The sequence below is a fragment of the Coenobita brevimanus genome, chromosome 43 (assembly GCF_032717465.1).
Source record: "Coenobita brevimanus isolate Jiangsu-jjx chromosome 43, ASM3271746v2, whole genome shotgun sequence".
Lineage (NCBI taxonomy): Eukaryota > Metazoa > Arthropoda > Malacostraca > Decapoda > Coenobitidae > Coenobita > Coenobita brevimanus.
The window spans coordinates 2,566,558-2,586,066 of record NC_136996.1 but is presented as its reverse complement, the minus strand read 5'-3'; the positions used below and the strand labels follow the sequence as shown (position 1 = coordinate 2,586,066).

General features: G+C 40.1%; 1 protein-coding gene across 1 annotated transcript; it reads right to left on the bottom strand.

Moving 5' to 3' along the window:
• Window positions 1-208: 208 nt before the first annotated feature.
• Window positions 209-18,285, bottom strand: RpS25 (ribosomal protein S25). Its single transcript, XM_080270810.1, has 6 exons — window positions 18,200-18,285; window positions 17,183-17,251; window positions 16,596-16,749; window positions 8,872-8,979; window positions 3,862-4,027; window positions 209-331 (listed from the first exon to the last, which is right to left on the bottom strand). Exons 1-6 carry the CDS (start codon window positions 18,283-18,285, stop codon window positions 261-263), a joined length of 654 nt encoding a protein of 217 aa, XP_080126936.1. The 3' UTR covers window positions 209-260.
• Window positions 18,286-19,509: the final 1,224 nt, after the last annotated feature.

Here is a 19,509-nt window from a genome sequence, read left to right as displayed (position 1 = left end):
CTTTTTTCCATGAAACGTGGGGAAAATAACAAAAACATCAAATAAGCTACACAATTAATGGTAGCACTTAAACAGGCCATTTTCCTGTATATAAATCAGTGAACATAAAACCCTCGTCAAAAAAAGTTACTGTATAAATAAGGCCGATTGCTTCAGGTTAACCCAGACTATTCAAATTTCCTTATCATCATATCAACCCTCATTTCTTTACATGGAAAATTAAAGATTTTTTTTTTTTTTAATTAGCCATGTTTATTATTCTAATCTTCAGACTTTGTAGTTCTGGTGTAAACCACCTGAGCATGGTGCTTCACTACTTGCCTGATGAGGCCTGAAACAGAAAGGGAAAAATTTAGTACTGGTCACCAAACACAGCACTGAGTAAGGGACATTTATATGCTAATAAGCTGCAGCACAATCTAATGAACTGTAGCACAATCACTGTTACAGCATCTGCTGTTGTGGCCCTAAGCTCATCTAGACACAAATGAACAGACTGCATGAAACTGTCACTACAGCTTGACACTCACAGATCACTTGCTGTGGCTAGGTTAAAGGACCGTCCTTTCATGAAAAAGTGGAGAATATGGTGTAGGACACATATTGGCAGGGGGGGGGGGGGATCATTCCTCTCAATAAGGGCACTCCAGTGCCATCAATCAGAAACAAGAGAAAAGGGAAAAAGTACAACTATTAAACTGCATTTCCAGTGAAGAACCATCATTCACACACACATATTCAAAGTCTTTGCTCTACCTCACATGCAACACTACCTCCACACCTTGATTTATTTACTTTTCTTCTTGATATACGTTGCATATACCTATATGATGTCATTCCATCTACTGAAAGTCTAAACAACTCATGAAATGTATATCCCCATCAATGCTCCAACCACTCACTTCTCTCCCTTTATCCATTAATTTCTCCCTCATACAAATTCCTTAGCTTGAACGTCTTCTAGACCTCACCTCCTCACATAACAACTGCATCATCACTTTCTAGGCCTAACATGCTTCATCCCACCCTGAAACTCACATACGCTCTTACATCACAATATGATTATAATTTTACTTCGCTCTTACATCACAATATGGTTATCATTTTACTTCACTCTTTCATCACACTATTGTCATCATTTTTCTATGTATAGTCATTACAACTAAGCACTCTCTCTTCTACTCTTAACATACTTCCTTACTCCACATGGCAACCATTACCCACTCACTGGATGTGTTGTCATCTACTTCCTCCTCCAGTTTTTTTCATTCTTTTTCTACGTCTGTCCTAGTTATATATGTATATATACATCATATATGGGAGTCGCGTGTGCATTGGAGGGAGGGCAGCCACATGGCGGAGGACAAAGCAACACATGGAGGCAATTTGTTTGTGGCCAATTTTATGTAATTCTTTAATACTGGCTAGCAGAAAAGGTGATAATGAAGCCCTACTGTCATCTCCCCAAAACTGAATACCTGAATACGAGAGTGAGAAAGAGAAAGAGAGAGAGAGAGAGAGAAATGGATTGAAAGGGTTAAGACAGTCATCATTACAACTGGTACTTTCTAACCACTGGATCACCATATACTTTACGGTATTGCATATACTGTAATAATGGAAGCTAAAAATCACCTCCAGTCAAATCCAATTACCCATGTTCACTAGATGCCTTGAGCACATATCTTACTTATAGAATTCTTTCCACTTTCTGTAAAAATATGTATGAGAACTTAAAGTACGGTGGCAATAAGCAATTTACATATCTGCAAGTACGGAAGAATAAGGTTATGGTCTTTGAGAGAAATGAAGTCACTGAATGCACAGTGAGGTTGGATGATAAGGAAATGAAAAACGAGAGTGCATTTATGTACTTGGGTAGTGTGATGAGTAAGGAAGTTTGGAGGATGAAGTACTTGAAAGGGTTCAGGAAAGAAAGCTTACTGGTACTTTGAAAGCTGTGATAAGAAATAGGAAAGTGAGCACAGATTTAAAAAAAAAAAAAAAAAAAATCACAGCATGATAATATTGTGATACCAACTCTGACGTATGGAAGCGAAGCTTTGATGTTGTTGGAACGACGCAAGTCAAGAGTGAGAGCAGTGAAAATGAGTTATCTGAGAGGAGCACGTGAAGTCACATGGAGAGAGAGACTGACAAATGAGGAAGTGAAGGGGCATTGTGGTGTGGATGTGGATGTGACAGAAAGCATTAGGAGAAATACACTAAGGTGGTTTTTGGCCAAGTCGAGAGGATGGAGAGCTAAGACTAATGAGTAGAGTGTTTGAGAGTGAGGTGCAGTGGGGGTTGGCGAGGCGGAAGCAGAGCATGATACTGAAGGAGGGAGTGTTGAGGTATATGAGAGGGAAGTGTGAGCCGGTGGGAGGGCAGCAAAATGGCAGGGGACAGGGGGATATGAAGGCAATTTATTTGTGGCCACCCCTTAAGTTAAGGGATTAAGGCGTCTGGCAAAAGATAGATAGATGGACGTATCTAAAGCAGGGGGTCACTATGACCAATGATCACATGAGTAAAGAAGCCATCCCCTATTTACCAGATGGTGCAGGAGAGGGATGCCTTCACAATGTGGCACCAATATAACTGGGCAGTTCCATTGCCCGCTGACATAAATGTCCCCTCAATTACTTCTCTATCCCTAAAAGGAAGGATGGTGGACAGAAGGATTATTTAGCCTACAGTTCACCAGGTTCAGATGAGCCTGGAGCCACTGTGGCAACATCATTATCCAGGTATTTAGTACATTATATAAATGTATTGACAATTTCACTGTGGTAGGTGGGGGTGCTCACCATCCACTAACTCGATGTAGTGCAGCTCTTGAGTGTCTGCCCATTCCTCTCCTCCATCTTTCTTCCTTCCACCCTCTTCTGTCTTTCTTTCCTTCATTCTTTCCTCGTCCTTCTGCCTACTGGTGACTTTTCATTCCCTCTTCTGTCTTTCTTTGCTTCATTCTTTCTTCTTCCTTCTGCCTGTGGGTGACTCTACACTGAGTGACAAGCCAAATGGTATCCTGTACACCAGTGAACCATTTACTATGCTGGGTGGTAACCATATAACCAAATTTTGGCACCTGGTGGTTTAGTGGGTAATTAAAGCGCTCCAATCGGTTTGAGCTGGTGAAGGTTTGTATCCAAGGGGTGGTTGGGGTTTATTGCTCATGTAATGCCACTCAGGGATGAGTGAGGCTGGTCACTCTCATCTTAAATGTCAGGAACAACTTGCCTGGCCCCGGGCTTCTACGCTCCTCATGGGACAATGTAGGACTGGATGGTGAATGATGAATGAACTGACAACTTCTGTCCCCAGACTTATTCTCTATTTTATTTTTGCTATTTCCTTTTTTTTTTTTTTTTTTTTAAATTCAGCTCAGAGACTTCCTGAACTTGTGGGATTAGATATAGCCTTCAGTACTGTGGTGCTCTCCTAAGCTGAACGGAATCGCCAATGAACGACAGCAATAAAGTAAAAAAATACATCATTCAACCAAAGAGTCTAAGGACCACCCCAAAGTATACAACCGTAACACCAAAACATCAATAGTGTAGTTAAAAAAATAAATAAATAAATCTTGCCTTATTTGGTTGTTGCCACTCCTCACCCTGCCCTAGGGTGGGAAAGGAGGTGTGGATGATGATGATATGATGATAAATATTCTGAATACCAGCTATACAATATAATCTGATACCAACTACAAACTTTGGCATCAACATAAGCAACCCCAGAGATCACATTTACTTTACATCCAATCATTTATTGCCACAAATATCAATGAATAAGTAGATAAACATCATTCACAAAAGAAATTCAAATACCATGAGAAATATACAGAAACAAATTCACCTTTATTCTGCAGCTCGTCGAGGGCTCGTCGAGCTAGGGATCCCGTGATCTTCAACCTCTCACTAACAACTGAAGGAGTGATCAGTTTGTACGACGGAACTTCCTTCAGCAACTTCTCATAGGTGACTTTGTCGAACAGTACAAGGTTGTTAAGCTTGTCACGAACCTGCAAAGAACAATCAATTTTGGCTGCTTGTGCTAGACTTCAAATTCTGATCACAATGATGACGTCAGTATACTGTATAGTAGTAAACCAGTATGATTCTGGATATAGTACCAGCTTTTTAAAAATGCAAATACCTTCAGCAAATACATAATTATAACTGACCCTGGAAAAAAGATGTATCGTAGTTAGTAGCTACACAATACCAGAACTCGAGAGCATAAACACAACCAAGGGCAGCCATACTGTACATATTCCCATGAAGGATGAGGTGAAAAGATAGAAATCCTATGCATAATGCATACACATCAGGTTTCAATCTTGCCTCAACTACACTGGGTCATCACCACAGACAAATCACGAAACAGTTTGGATCTCAAGAGCTGCAACATTACAAGCACCGTGAATTTCACTCCAAGTGCGAATTTTATTGAATGGTGATTAATGATGAAAATCTGTGTGTGTTAATTTTACTGTCTGAAATGAATAACCTACTTACACAATTCACCTTTTCTATCAGCTGGGATCAATCTGATAACAATCATGTCACTGGGAAAAACAGATGCCATACAAATTTCTTCAAACCAGCTCAATTGTGTCAGATCACCAGCCTAGGGAACTGACACTGAGCTTTGTATAAAGGAGTGTATGACGGGTTTGGCACATGCTTTTTCCCAGTTATATCATAGTAAACAAACTGACTACAGCTGACAGGCAATACAAAAGGCTCAAGTATGGATATTTATGGCTGTGAGGTGGAAGATTTTGGAGTCTGAATGGTGATGAATGAACATGACGCCTGTTTTACCAGTCAATCTTTAGATAGCTCTCCCCCTACTGTTTCTTGCTCTCAGGACAGTACCTCATGGCATCCTGTAAGTGGGAAAAGAAGTTGGAAAGATGATGTCTCACGTACTTCTTAACATTAACAGGTCCAAACTGTTTATTACATCTTCTTTACATCTTACTATACTTTGTGCACCAGGTTTAGACTGTCATATGGGTGAGTGGCTTCTGTTAACTCTGAAAGGTTCGACTATAAAACAGTAGGTGACTTAGCTACAGCCTTGGTAACTACCCACATATTCCTGGACCAACGCAAATACCACTACATTGACTTTACATGCTGAGATCAGCTTCCGTATCTGTCCAGCAACTAAATGTTCTGAAAATTATTTAAAACTCTAATTTCTATTCTATTATGGACAGGGTACAATTTTTTTTCCCTCCATCCCAACTCGGGGCCTAGAAGTAAAGTACACTCTCTGAGGCCCAGCTCTCCTCCTCAACATAAGATATGGGACTCATCACAAGCCACAACCTGGGTACTAAGCTTCTATGTAACACCTTCAGTTGAACAATTAACAAATTCTTTTCTGAAGTATTCTAAGCATCACACAAAATGACTAAATGAAGGAGACATGACTTCTGCAAACTGGTTCAGTTTCATTCATGAAACTACAAGTCTGACATTACATATAGTAATTTACAAGCTAACAGTAACTTCTGTAATTGCAGATTAGCTGATGTCTGAAAATTAATTAAGCTCTAAGTAAAGTAATGGGTGAGAAGTTATGATTATGATAAACTGCTGAATGAAAGAATACAAACTGGTTTAGGAGTATAAATACCTTGGTGTATCAAAAGGACGAAGCAATATCAAGGAAAAAAAAAAAAAAGTCCTGCAATACAAGCTTTGATATATGACAAAAATAAGCAAAGTGGCTGCAATTCTTTTTTTAATGCAAGTACGATTAAACCACCAGCCATGAGCCAGCAAAATTATTCCCTCCAAGAAAAAAACAACAGAACAGACAGCCAAATTCAAGACCCGTTCATTTCAAGATGCCTGGACACACTGCATTTAAAAGACTGATCATATGCAGTAGGAAATACAGACAGAAGGAGACAGTTCAAGAGCTGACCTGCTGCATACATGAAGGACTGGGAGTAACAGTTAACTCTTGCAACAGAGAGTTAGACAGAGAAGGGATGAGAGTTTGTTACTAGACGGGTGCTACACGCCCACCATAGTGGTGGAGGGATGCAAGCAGACAGTTCAGAGAAGTAGCAACCACTGAAGTAGTTACCGTATAGAAAAAGAGATAAAGATGCAACAGTGCAACGAAGAGACAGAGGTTGAAGGGAGCCATTAAGAGGAGGAGAGTTAATGAGACGAAAAGCCTTCGACTCTACCTCCTTGTTGAGAAGAGCTGTATGTGTGGAGCCTCCCCACACTTGAGAGTTGTAATGTACAAGGACGAATAAAACTCATTTATAAAGTCCACAACTGTGCAGGGATAAAGAAAGCACGGAGTTGGCTTAGCACATCTAATGCCTTAGAAGCAGATTTTACAAAAGAGGTAATATGATCTTTCCAAGATAAATCCCCAGAGAGTGAAACCCCAAGAATGTTTTAAAAAGATGCAGGATTGATCTGAATATTGTTGAAAGTTAGAGGATACTCCTGTGGAAGATTTTGTCAGGCTGAAAGATGTAAGAACTGAGCTTCTGAGGCATTAAAAACAAGATTACATCTACCTGAATCGGAGATATAAGCCAAGTCAGACATTAGGTGTGCTATAGCCTCATCCCTTGTTTGTTGAAGTAACAGTTGAGATGAAGAATGCGGGTAGCAAATGGAAAGGTGGAGGGTGAAGTCAAATGTACAGCTTAGGTCATTCATTAATAGATGAGATTTGGTGATACGACAGAGCCCTGAGGAACACCACTACTGATAGCTCTGTGAGAACAATGGTGGCTGTCTACAGCAGCAGCTATAGAACGACCAGACAGGAAGCTTGAGAGAAAAGCCCAGACAGAAGGACAGAAACCACAGGGGGGTAGTTTGGAACTTAAGATTTATGCCAGACTTGATACAATGCCTTTGGGATGTCATGGGAAATGGCAAAGCTTTTGCAAAAGTCCCGAAAGGAGGATGACCACGAGTCTGAAAGGTAGGTGAGAAGATTGCCAGTGGTGCGTCCCTGGCGGAACCTTTACTAGAGATCAGAAAGCAGGTTGCGATAAAAAAGGTGCTTTATTTATTTATTTATTTTTTTTTAAGAACTCACTCAAAAACTTTTGAAACACAGGATGTTAAAGGTAATGGGCAATATGGTCACCCTTCTGGGAGACTGGCTGAATGACAGCAAACTTCCACCGAGAAGGAAAGGTACAAGTTGACAGACAAAGGCAAAAGAGTTTGCCTAGGCAGGATGCAAGCATACTGTAGAGGCAAAGTTCTTAAGGGCAACAGGAGAGACCCCGTCGGGCCCAAATGCCTTAGGACAGTGATGGCAGAAAACATATCAATTGAAGAAATTTTCATGTCGCCATGAGGAAATCAGAAGAGGGAAGTGAAGAAGGAACAGTGCTGGAATCATCTAAGGTGGAACTGGTGGCCAAAGTCAGTGCAACGAGTTCTGCTTTATCAGTAAATGAAACAGCTACTGAGCCATTAGAGAGGAAAAGAGGAGGGAAGGAAGATGAGGTACATTTGTTAGAAAGCTCTTTGGCAAGGTGCCAGGAGCGGGAAGAATTTGAGCTGGAGTCCAAAACATTTAGCATGAATGAAATTATTTTTAGCATAGAGAAGAACAAACTTAGCACGATTCCAGGCAGAAACACGGAACAGATGAGATTCAGGGGTGGGTTGGCTCCAGTACCTTTTGTAGGCCTTCTCCTTGTTGTGGACACCATAGAACAATCCATCCATCCATCCATTATCCAATCCTACGTTGCCCCATGAGGAGCGTAGGAGCCCGGGGCTAGGCAGCTGGTCCTGACATTTAAGATGAGAGTGACCAGCCTCACTCACCCCTGAGTGGCATTTTGTGAGCAATAAACCCCAACCACCCCTTAGATATAAACCTTCACCGGCTCAATCCAAGTAGAGCACAATACTTACTCACTAAACCACCAGGTGCCAAAATCTGGTTATATGGTTACCACCCAGCATAGTAAATGGTTTCCTGGTGTACAGGAAACCATTTGGCTTGTCATTCAGTGTAGAGTTGCCCACGGGCAGAAGGAAGAGGAAAGAATGAAGGAATGAAAGACAGAAGAGGGAGTGTAAAGTCACCCGCAGGCAGAAAGACGAGGAAAGAATGAAGGAAAGAAAGACAGAAGATGGAAGGAAAGAAGGATGGAGGAGAGGACAGGGCAGACACCCGAGAGTAGCAGTACAGTGAGTGAGTGGATAAGTATGATTAAATCAAGTTTTTTTTTTTGCATTAGTCACAGGATAAGAGATGGAATGTATGCTTCCATGCCTGAGAGAATAACCTCTGTAATTCACAAAGCACATCCAGATGACTCTCAGCCATGGAAGCAATTATCATTCCAGGAAAAATCAGAGTACTGTACTGCCCAAGAGCCTCCCAATCAACAGCTTCTAAGTGCCACAGCCACTGTATCTTGAAGGATACACAGGCCTTACTGGAACAACAGGACAGGTTATGGTGATGAGATAGGAGGAGCCCAATGGAGAGAAAAGATTAACAAAGTAGATGTATTATTTATAAGAAAGAGGTCAAGTATGTTGGAACTCTCTCTACGACAGTCGGGGATACGGGTAAGGTGCTGTACAAGATGCTCTAGATTTTGAACTGCATAATGGCTTCAAGAGTCCACATTAATGAATGGAACATTTGTATGACATGAGTATAAAAGGGAAATAAAGACTTCTTGTTAATAAACAGCAATATGCAGACTAATAGCCTAATGGCTCAGTTATCTTGCTGGGTCTAAAAATAACAAATGGAGAAGCAAAAATAAACATATAACAACCAAAAGACCTACAATGTATCATTATCAATATAGAGTGCATTAACAACAACACTGACCTTTCCTTTTGACCACTTCTTCTTCTTTGCCTTACCACCACCTCCTCCTTCCTTCTTTTTAGCAGTCTGTTTGGCTGGCTGTTTAGCCTTGGTATCTTTCTTGGGCGGCTGAAATAAAAAGGCTACATAAGTAACCTACACAAGGAAATAGTCACTGAGGACTTTTCAACACTCAAAAGAGAGCTCTCCTGGACTGTGAAGCAATGCACATTTGTATGAAGTATTCCAATCGTCATACAGTCACCCTTTTCTCAATGATGATCAAGCTTAAGGTTTCAGACCTTTTTAAAACACTTTATCTGTTAACTCCCAGTTTTTACTGTTATGATGATTCAAAGCAAAAATATTAGCATATGTGCTCTAATGGAAACGGCATTGAAAACTGGTATTTCTGGGAGTAAATGTTAATCCAACCTGGCCTAGCAACTCTTTACCAATATATAATCAATATCTTTTTCACTTTTACAACTGAAATACTGCAAACCCTGGCATTATGTTTCAGGTGATTATCACCATTATTTATGTTGGTTTGGGATTCTGACCCTGAGGGCAACAACCTTGGTAACATTGGCAGTGAATCCCCAATGATCCTATGTTGTAATGTTCACTTGAGGTTATTGTGAAATTTTATAGGAAAATGCAGAAAGAAAAACGAGGAAAAATAATAGATTTGTAACAAGGACATCTGTTTATACATAACCCTCATCTGTCATATACAGTACTTAATCTAACCTAAGCTAGAAATTCTCAATGGAATGGGCAGCAATTACATCAGCTTATTCCATGCATCCACTACTCAACTGCCAAACCAGTTTCTACCTACTGTATGTCTTGACAAAAATGGAATTTATCTAGTCTGACACCATTACTTCAAGCCCTGTCCTGTACATCCAGTTTCAGTACCTTTCTAATATCCCCCCATTTATTCCTTGCATCCACTTAACACCTGCTGGGCCAATTCTCTGTAAGGCAGTTTACCTCCTGCGATATTGTTATAGAACCAATTTAAATTGTACCTCACATAAGGCTTGAAGCTTGGCCTGTGCAGACCTTCAGTGCCTCATATGAGGACTGCAGCTCAGCATGGGTTAAATATTTCTTACCAAGAAACCGTTGAGACTACCCAGTCCAACTGAACTTCAAAAATTTTAAGTACATTCATGTGGAATGATTTATCAGAAAGTGTTATAGTAGTGGAAAACTCTGATACTGAGCTGGAGTCAAAAGATCTGTAATTTTGGGGCTGAAACTTAATGTTTTCATTATAGAGTATTACTGTACTTTTTTCTTACAACGTAGTATTCAAAATGGCAATTTTACCCCTAAGCAACCTACAAGGGAACAAAACCCTCACAGGAGAAGCACTTCAAGGTAAATTCTGACAGTGTGGGTAATATGATACCAAAAAAACAGATAAGGAATCATTTAAAGTGGAACAAATGCAGGATGAGTTCCCATTGATGGATGCTGAAAATTTGGTAAATATACAGTTTAGCTTATGCAGCATAAAGACCTAACCCATTCACTTATTCCTCCAGTTTTTCAATATTTTCCTGATTATGGTGATGTTGTATTTTGTCTTTACCCAGGTTTGACTCTCCCATCATGTGTTGTTTTTTGGGTGTAATAACAGACTCTTACTAAAAGCTACTCCAATCTACAAACTTTCATTTGCTTTCCCATTACAGCAGGTTTGGTTAAGTTACGATCAGTTAGGTTAAAATAGGTTACACTAGTAGGTTAAGTTAAGCTGCCATTATTTCATTAGTTTATGTTAGGTTAGGAAAGACTAGGTTATGGATATGTAGGACTAGGCTAATAACAATAAATTTCAGATTTCAGAGGGTTTTAATAAGTCTGCCACTGCACTTAAAAAACAAACATACATGAGGAAGTCAGACCATGGGTAAAACAACAGGAAAATCAAATCAAGAAAAGTCATTTACCTTAATAATTATTACAAAAATACAGAAAACAACTATGAAAAAGAACTGAGTTGGTAAACTGCTACTGCCACTTGCAATGTGTTTACCAAAAATTTTATACCAGTGACTGTTTCATAACTGCCTAGCTCGTACATGACCAAAATTCTGTGGAAATAACAAATATGATGCTATGAGTAATAACATTAGGCTTGCTGACACCAGTGTTAGCAGCCTACTGACCTAGAATTCACTCATTCTCAAGTTGTTCTGGTTAGGTTAGCAGAGACGAAATGACTGGTAACATTGAACATAGGGCCAAATTGACATGAAACCTAACTTCATGGTGGCCATTTGCTGCAGTCAGTGTGCATAAATTGAGTTAGATAAGTTAAAAAGCTTCAAAATTACACATTTCTGTAACTTTTTATCTCTGATAATCAGGCTATGGAAAAAAAAAAAAAGGGGGGGGGGTGGAAGGGGGGGGGAATCAATATGTTGGGGAGTTCCAAGTCAACTTTCTTGTGATGTTTCTTCCACAAATTAAACACAAGCGAGATATTGTGGGATCTTTAATGTGTGTCTGAGGTGACAGTTCGTTACAGATTTCTCCATAATGGCAATGCGTTTTTGTTTCTTACGGTCGTAGATGGTAAGCTTTGTTTCCGATGGTGTGTTAAGGTCCCAATTTCCGTCAATCAGAGGGCCAGAAGAGTGTTATGCTTTCCAACATGAGTCTACAAGGATTCCATGTGGTGGGTGCATTTCACCATCACCTACAGCCAATGACTCTGGTTAAGACTGGAAATGGTCTCTGGCTTATATTATATGAAATATATCACACAACATCCATTAAATGTGTTTCATGATGAAGTGCAATCATGTCAAGGATGTGAAATGACCCACAAAAAGGTGAAATTATGGGCGAAGTTTGTGTAAAATGGGTAGTTTTCCTTTTTAGTACTAGAATATGCTACTGTAAGCTACTTATTTACTTTCAAACAAGCACTTGAAATACCTCAGGGATGGACCATCAGATACTGTATGACGGATTATTGACTTTTTCGGACCAGGCTCCCCCCCCCTTTTTTAGTCCATTACAGGGAGGTTTTACTGAATTAAGTGACATTTGGTTTGGTAACATAGTAAAACCTCAATATAATGGACTTCAATAGAACGGAATTCGCTTTTATCGGAATTGAGGAGCTACTGGACTAAATACAGTACAGTACATCGGAAAAAGTCCGATAAAACCAGAAGTCCGGACTGCCTGACCACTTCAGCTATGTTCAACACAATAAGGTAAATAAAAGGCATGTTTATCATTGTACAGTACAGTACATGTATTATTATATATATATATTACACCATTTGGTTAATGTACCGCAGTGAAGTTATAAAACAGTACAGTACCGCAATGGCAGTCAAAACAGTTTAAAAACCGTTCGTGCGATCTGGACTAATGTCTAATATATCGGAAAAAGTCCTGGTTAGCAGGGGGAAGTCCGGATGTCCCATTTATTGGAATATTGCATTTTTCAGAATGGCTTGGGCCCCAATTAGTCTGTTATAGTGTGGTCTTACTGTACCTAAAACTGCTTGCAATTTGCTCATTTTTATATCTTCACCATTAGGTATGTACTGTATTTAAAGATTCCCCTATTTTATGCAAGCTGTGCAATGTCTAGCTTTAACCATATGTGCTCCCTACGTGTCAACAAGTGGGTTGGTGGAAGGTTAGTGCCCTCCCTGTAAAATAAATAACTCAAAGTCAAATGGCCACCCATTATGGGATTATGGTATCTGGCTATTGACAGGCTAGATAGATAGAACTCTGATAAAATTAGTTTTCTCCCATAGTTACTCTACATTATCAACTTAGTTTTACTCTGAAAATCACTGCAAAATACTAGTTTCTGAGGTATGAAAGAAAAATGAAGAACTAGCACCAAGCCACTAAAGTAGAAGGGAGAGGGAGAATAATAAAAATTTAACGTAGGATGTGAAGAGTAGTAAGAAGAGAAAATATTGGAAACAGAAACAGTGGGAGTCATGTAAAATATCAGTAAGCAGTGTGGGCTGACAATGAGGAAAGAAAGGGGAAAGCCAGGAGGCTGCTGGTGTAAAAAAAAAATAATAATTAAAAAAAAAAAATAAATAAAAAAAAAGTGACACATAGTCTCTGGAGTGAGGGCAGCTGCTCTTTAGCTTGGAAACTAGCATATGTGAAAACTTATGTGGTCAAACTTGAAAAAAAAAAAAAAAATCATTCTTCAGAATCCAAGCCAGTTATGGCTTTGCAGATTTAAAAAAATAAATAAATAATAAAAAATGTACACTTCATTTGAAGCAGCAGAAAGACCTTACCAATTCAATTCATATACCTCCAGTTTGCTATCTGTACTTTACCGTCTAGTTTCAGGGTGGTAAATGACCTTTTCCAGCTGGATTTTTATTAATCTTTGCTATCCTTATCTCATTCTAGTAGTTCAGTTACTCTTCTAGGAGCTGCCTAGCATGGGCCAACCGGCCTATTGCAGTTATCCTCTCTTCTTATGTTCTTAAACTGGCACAGCCTTTCCATACTTTCCATTGCATGAATCTTTCACAAGTACTTGTTATTTTTCCTGGATTACCACAGCTACAGGGCATTTTTATAAGCTTACTTCTGAAAGCTATAAATGAGGATTTTGAATGGGTACATATTCTGCCGATATCTACCAGCAGCTGATCACTAACGCTCTAATGAATGTTTTTAAATATGAAACTTGGCTGTCAAATGTAAGTTACTGTAGGTTAGGTTAAATTATTAAGTTTCTCACTGCTTTGCCATGGTTATTAGGGCTCTAAGTATGTCTGATACACTAACGCAGCCAGTCGGAGATCGTCGATAAACACGGTCACAGGCAATCAGGCTGCTTCCTCAAATACCCCAAAATAGGCATAGCTGTATGGTATTTTGTTTTTACCAACTGCTTCATACATTCAGCATTCATCAGTTAACTAGTTGTGTTGCATACTGTATGCACCAAAAATACTTACGGTACCACGAGATCACGTGTCTGTTATAGTTGGAATCAGTGCCCCTATTTGGTAATGAATCACCAAATTCTCCCCCCTCTCTGTTATCATAACATTCCTCAAGCTGTGCCTACAACTGTTTGTTTCCCCCGAGATGGAAGAAACTTACTGAAAAGTGAATTTCATTTCCCACTTCCCAACTGGAAGGCTAAGTTAGGTTAGGACAGTTGCTTCCACCATTATGCTGACGAATCAAACAGGAGTTGACACAGCAGAACATAGATAAAACCAATAGGAAAACAGATTTAGCAACAAACATTTACCACCCCCAAAATAATCAGAAAAATACAAAAGACCATCAGGAAGAAGTAACTTGATAAGGTGCCCCTAACACTTAAAACTTATGTTTACCTTAAAAAAAAAAAAAAAAAAAAAAAAAAGTAAATTGTATGCAAGGAGGCATCCCCCACATTTTCACCTAACAGTAACCCAAACCTGCCTAACCCAATGAAAAACTTAGGCAAGAAAATAAGTGGCATCCATTTAGCACAAACTACAAATGCAATTATGATAAATCAGAAAAATTAAATAAAGACCAAAGCATTTCAAAAATTTTACCTGGAACCCAGTATACATTACATTTTTAAAGGACTTGCAAAATAAACTGCTGGTCAATTTGCAGTAGTCCCCATCACTCGATTTGAAAACAAAAAAAAATTTTCTGGTCGGTTTTAGTATGATTTGAATGAATCTTTTCTGGAAATCATTCGTTTTGGAGAATAGATCTACCTGTACCCAAGGCAAAATATAGCTACCTAAACTGGGATAGTTATGGGAGTGGATCCAAGGTAATCAAATATTGGATTTTCATGGTAAATATATATTCCCGAAAACAAGTTTATTGTGGAATAGATTCAAAACATGAAACGGTGCCAAGGCACAACAAACCTGTACCCGGCAGTCATTGTAGTGCTAACGTATAAACACAAAAAGGATACCCGTATCTAATCAAGGATGTAGCATATCAAATTTGGAGTAAACTGGGTGAAAACTGACAATTTTATGCCCACTTAAAATTTTAGGCCTGACCAACCTGACACTGACCCCCCTACTGCTAACTGGGGGTGACCCCCATATGTTATGAGTGAAAACTGACAATTTTAAGCCCATTTACAATTTTAGGCTTGACCAACCTGACACTGACCGCCCTACTGCTAACTAAGGGGTGACCCCCAGATGTGATGAGGCATGTTATTGGATGCAGATTTGAAAGATGTACCTTTAGGTTTTAGTTTCATGTTCATATGACGAATTTGAAAGGAGTTATAGCAAAAATAAAAAAAAAATTTACCCATCTCCATTTTTTAAGATACATATTTTGGTCCCATACAGCCTGGGCCTTGTCCCAATTTGGCCTAAAACTTAATCATGTGATCAGAAGGGCCATGGCCCATCACCCCAGTAGCTTTCACGTAATGTTAACAGACAGACAGACAGATATGCAAACAGTGAAAACAAGCCCCTCCGGGCCGGGGACAGGTAATTACATGCCACCATTTTCTCAGTCGCCTCGGACTGCACACCCGAGGTCATCTGCTAGCTCCCAAGAACGATTTGGTTTTCTCAGTGGCATTTCCGAGGCCTGTGACACGGCCATTATTGGAACAATCGGGTGGAGGCACCCGACTGTTAATCAGGCAGGGTACACTGTCCGAGCTGGGCAGGCTGTTGTAAAATTTATGTTTATTTTTAAAAATAATATATGAAAATACGTGTGGTATGTACTGGGTAACGTCAGTACATATTATTTCGATGTTTTGGTGCAGAGTATTGTTAAAACTTTGTACACACTCAAATGTTTTACAAGAATATGGTGCAGCCACAATAATACTAGCTAATGTCAACAAACCATCTCCATCGTCTGGCTTGGCTGCAAGTCACCACTCCAGGCGGTTGGAAAAAGTATTATGTACCTATTGTACATTCAGATATACGCTTAAAACAATACCAAATCACGTTTCCTGCCTTAATTAAGATGCCTTAAACCATTGGTAATGTGGGTAAATGTTCCGTGAGTGACCTTGGCTCCTCTTGCTGACCAATCATTCAAAACACACCCAAAAAACTACCCAATATATAATAAACCTATGCAAAATTAAATATGACTGGTCACTATTTGGTGGTAAAGTACTGCTAACTACCACAGGCGGGCCTGGTCAGTATTGCCAGCTCAGTGCTGGTCACTCAAGCGCTAGGTTTACTCACCTGGTTTACTCACCTAGTTGGCTACCCTACTACAATTAACAGTATGGCTCGGTAGGAATCTGCATTACAAGAAGTAGGGCAGCCCATACCTGCTGGCACGCCAGCCTCGTTTCCTATATACATCATCATCAGAATAGACTATTGATTAGAGGCTGAGTTTTGTGCCATATGCACGGTAGTTGCACTACTTGAAGGACTTCGAATTAAGAGTTGTAGTTATTCTATATAGTCGAACAGGATGTGACCTAGTTGTGAGTGGAGGGACTTTTTAAATGATGCAACTGAGTCAGCACTAACAGCATCATCTGAAAGAGAGTTCCAGAGGTCTATACATCTGATGCTGAAAAACCTGCGTCTACACTCAACTGAAGTGCGGGACTTGGCCACCTTGAATCTATGGCCCCTGGTGTGAGTTAATGAAGGAAGAGAAAAGAGCTCAGGCGGTGCAATTGGGGACTGGCGATGGAAGATTTTCCAGCATTTAATGAGGTCAGCTCTGATCAGTCTCCCTTTTACAGAATACAGGCCCAGGTTTTTCAGACGGTCAGCATAGCTGAGTTCAGACAGGCCATTGATTTGCTTAGTCCATCTGCGCTGTACAGACTCCAGGAGCCTCTGATCTCCGTGGTAGCCTGTGTTCCATACAGTGGAGCCAAACTCCATGATGGGTCTGATGTGGGATTTGTATAAAGTCAACATAAAATCTCAGTCTCGACAGGGGGTGGACCTAAGTAAATTATTTGACAGGCCTGCTGCCTTTTTTACCGTATTTCTTATGTGCGAATGAAATTTTAGTGAACTGTCAACCGAGGTTTGGGCGCTCACACTCAAGAAATTCATTGACTGAGAAAACCAATCTCAATTATCGGGTGCTGGCGTCCGAGGCTCGGGAGCGGGTGCCCGATTCGGGTGCTTAGGCGACGAGAAAACGGCTGATGGTCTACAGCGTGGTTGTGCAAGATTTCCTGGGTCGTGCTGTGAACAACCGAAAATTGACTAAACTGCCTATGGGGCTATTCTGATATATTCCGTAACTTGGCCTGTCAGGGTAGTTTGCCGTGACCTGTAAAACTCCTACTGCCTTCCCTGAAGTTTTCACCAACTTCGGATTGTATACAATCTTCAGCATCTTTTTCAAGCCCATTCCTATAAAGATCATACCACATATACAGCTGAGAACAAAATATTATATTGTCACATTGGACTTGGAGCTTTACTCAAGTTTCAACACTGACAGCTTGGTGGTCAATCAACATTTATAGTTCCTGCAAGCCCGAAAAAATCCTCCAAACCTACACACGTGCAACACATCGTCCCACTCCAACCATGCATGTACCCGATAATAATAAACATTGGATCCATTTTAACTCTGAATTACAACAACACTACCCAGATATTCCTAAATATGCGTAGCTGTCGATATTGCTGTCATACGAACTATGAAATGAAGTCATAAAACAAGAGTGGACCCTCACCATCCTGCCCGCGTTTGTTGTTGTGGCGAAGAGGGAGTCACCGGAATCGCTGATTGGCTACTCCAGACGGCTGGTCAGATGGTTCCTTCCCCATACACCCATTGATTATATTTATTCCGAAAAAAAAGTGAGGCCGCTTCTCGGTCAAAATAATATAATAAAAGCTTTCACTAGTATTATATCTCAAGTTACCTCCAATAATAACATTACCATTGAGTTGAAATATTGTTGTTAAAGGTAAATTTATATCTACGGTACAGAGTACATCATCATCTACAACAAAAATTAACGAGGTTGTGGGTACTCACCTTTTTTATCCCATCTCAAGATGGGTTAAGGAAGGGAAATCCTGATGACAAAACAAGCACAAAAGAGGCAAAACTAACAATACCTGTACGGTACAAACTCTCATCCACTCTCCATTCATCTTATGATAGCTCCAGCTTACAGGAATAGCCATCTGCATTTTTCTTTCTGTGGGATATTATTCTTTACAGATGTGTTTCATGTTCATCTTCCACACTCCGTCGACTATCAAGTTAAAAAAAAAATAGTATCAAAACCGTATCCCACCAACTCAACTCCTGCTGTTAGTTCCTTTGCCTTATCAACTTCCATGCTGCACTTTCTTACACACAAACTTACCAGATGCAGTCACACTTTTGGCATACCGCACCTGTTGCCACTTTCAAACTCACATATTCTTTTTTCGCCACCCAGTCTACATCCATTCTCGCCATATGACCATATCTTCTGAGCTCACTCTTCTACTCGATTGACAACTGTATTTCCTTACTCCCCGTCTTTCACGAATCACACTATTTTTTATCCTATACACCCTACGCACTTCACACACCTCAATAATCTCATATCCTCTGCTCTTACAGACTTTTCACTCTCATGTCAAATTAAAGTCTCATACCGAAGCGTTTACGTGGGCAATATCACAGGGTCATACAGTCTTCCTATAGCCTTCACACTGTTTAGCATCATGGCCTTCAAAGCACCAGCACTTTTCTTACCTTTAGGCTACTTCTTTATTTTCCACTTCCTCTGGATGTTTACCTATTCTTATTTCCTTGCACCGAGGTACTAAAACTCCTTCACAATTTCACGTCTCTCCACTCGCTGCAACATCACACTGGGAGTCACCTCCATCATCAACCATCACTTCACCATTGTATTTTTTTTTTCCAGCACACGACACTCACAGACGTTAACAAACTCTACACCAATCCGCAAAGCTCCTGTTCACTACTGCCATAAAACGCAGCATTATAAATCATTATACAGGCATCGGATTTTAAATACTCTTCCCCAAGTCTAAAGCTCTTTCGATATGCTCCACCCTACAAAATATTTTATTGTCCTGCTTTGTTCTCCACAACTCTAGTTTTAATCTTTCTCATAACCCCATCCATATAACTATAATATACTGTAGGCTGAGCAGCATGGGGGACATCATACACCCTTGTCTCACTCCAACTCTTAGTAATCCATACACCCTTATACATGCTTCAGTATCAATATAAAAGTCCTTTATAGCATTCAGCAGCTGTCCATCCACACCAAACACAGTGGCGTGACCAGATCTCGCTGAATGGAGGGGCCAAGGTGGTGCCAAGCCCTGATTTTGGAGGGGCAAAATGTTACACATTGTATACACAGTGATAATCCAGATTTTCAAATGAGAGTGCCAGTGGGCGGGCCAAGGTCTGACTGGGAGGATCCGATTACACACTGTATACACAGTAATAATCCATATTTTCAAGTAAGGGTGCCAGTGGGGGGGCCAAGGTCTGATTGGGAGGACCCGGGCCCCGCAAGCCTCCTCCTAGATAAGCCACTGACTATACATACGTAAAGTCTTTCATAATACTTCCCTATTTATATTGACATATACTTTTTATAGATCTGTAAATTCCATAAATATCTTACACTCCTTACATGCTTTC

Excerpts from the sequence above, each read along its gene's own strand:
- RpS25 (XM_080270810.1), bottom strand. The coding sequence starts at position 18,285 with ATGGATGTAGACTGGGTGGCGAAAAAAGAATATGTGAGTTTGAAAGTG. Across the intron at positions 17,252-18,199 it reads CAAAAGTGTGACTGCATCTG|CTGTATATGTGGTATGATCT; the intron begins GTAAGTTTGTGT and ends TTTTGTTCTCAG. Across the intron at positions 332-3,861 it reads CGACGAGCTGCAGAATAAAG|GCCTCATCAGGCAAGTAGTG; the intron begins GTGAATTTGTTT and ends TTTCTGTTTCAG.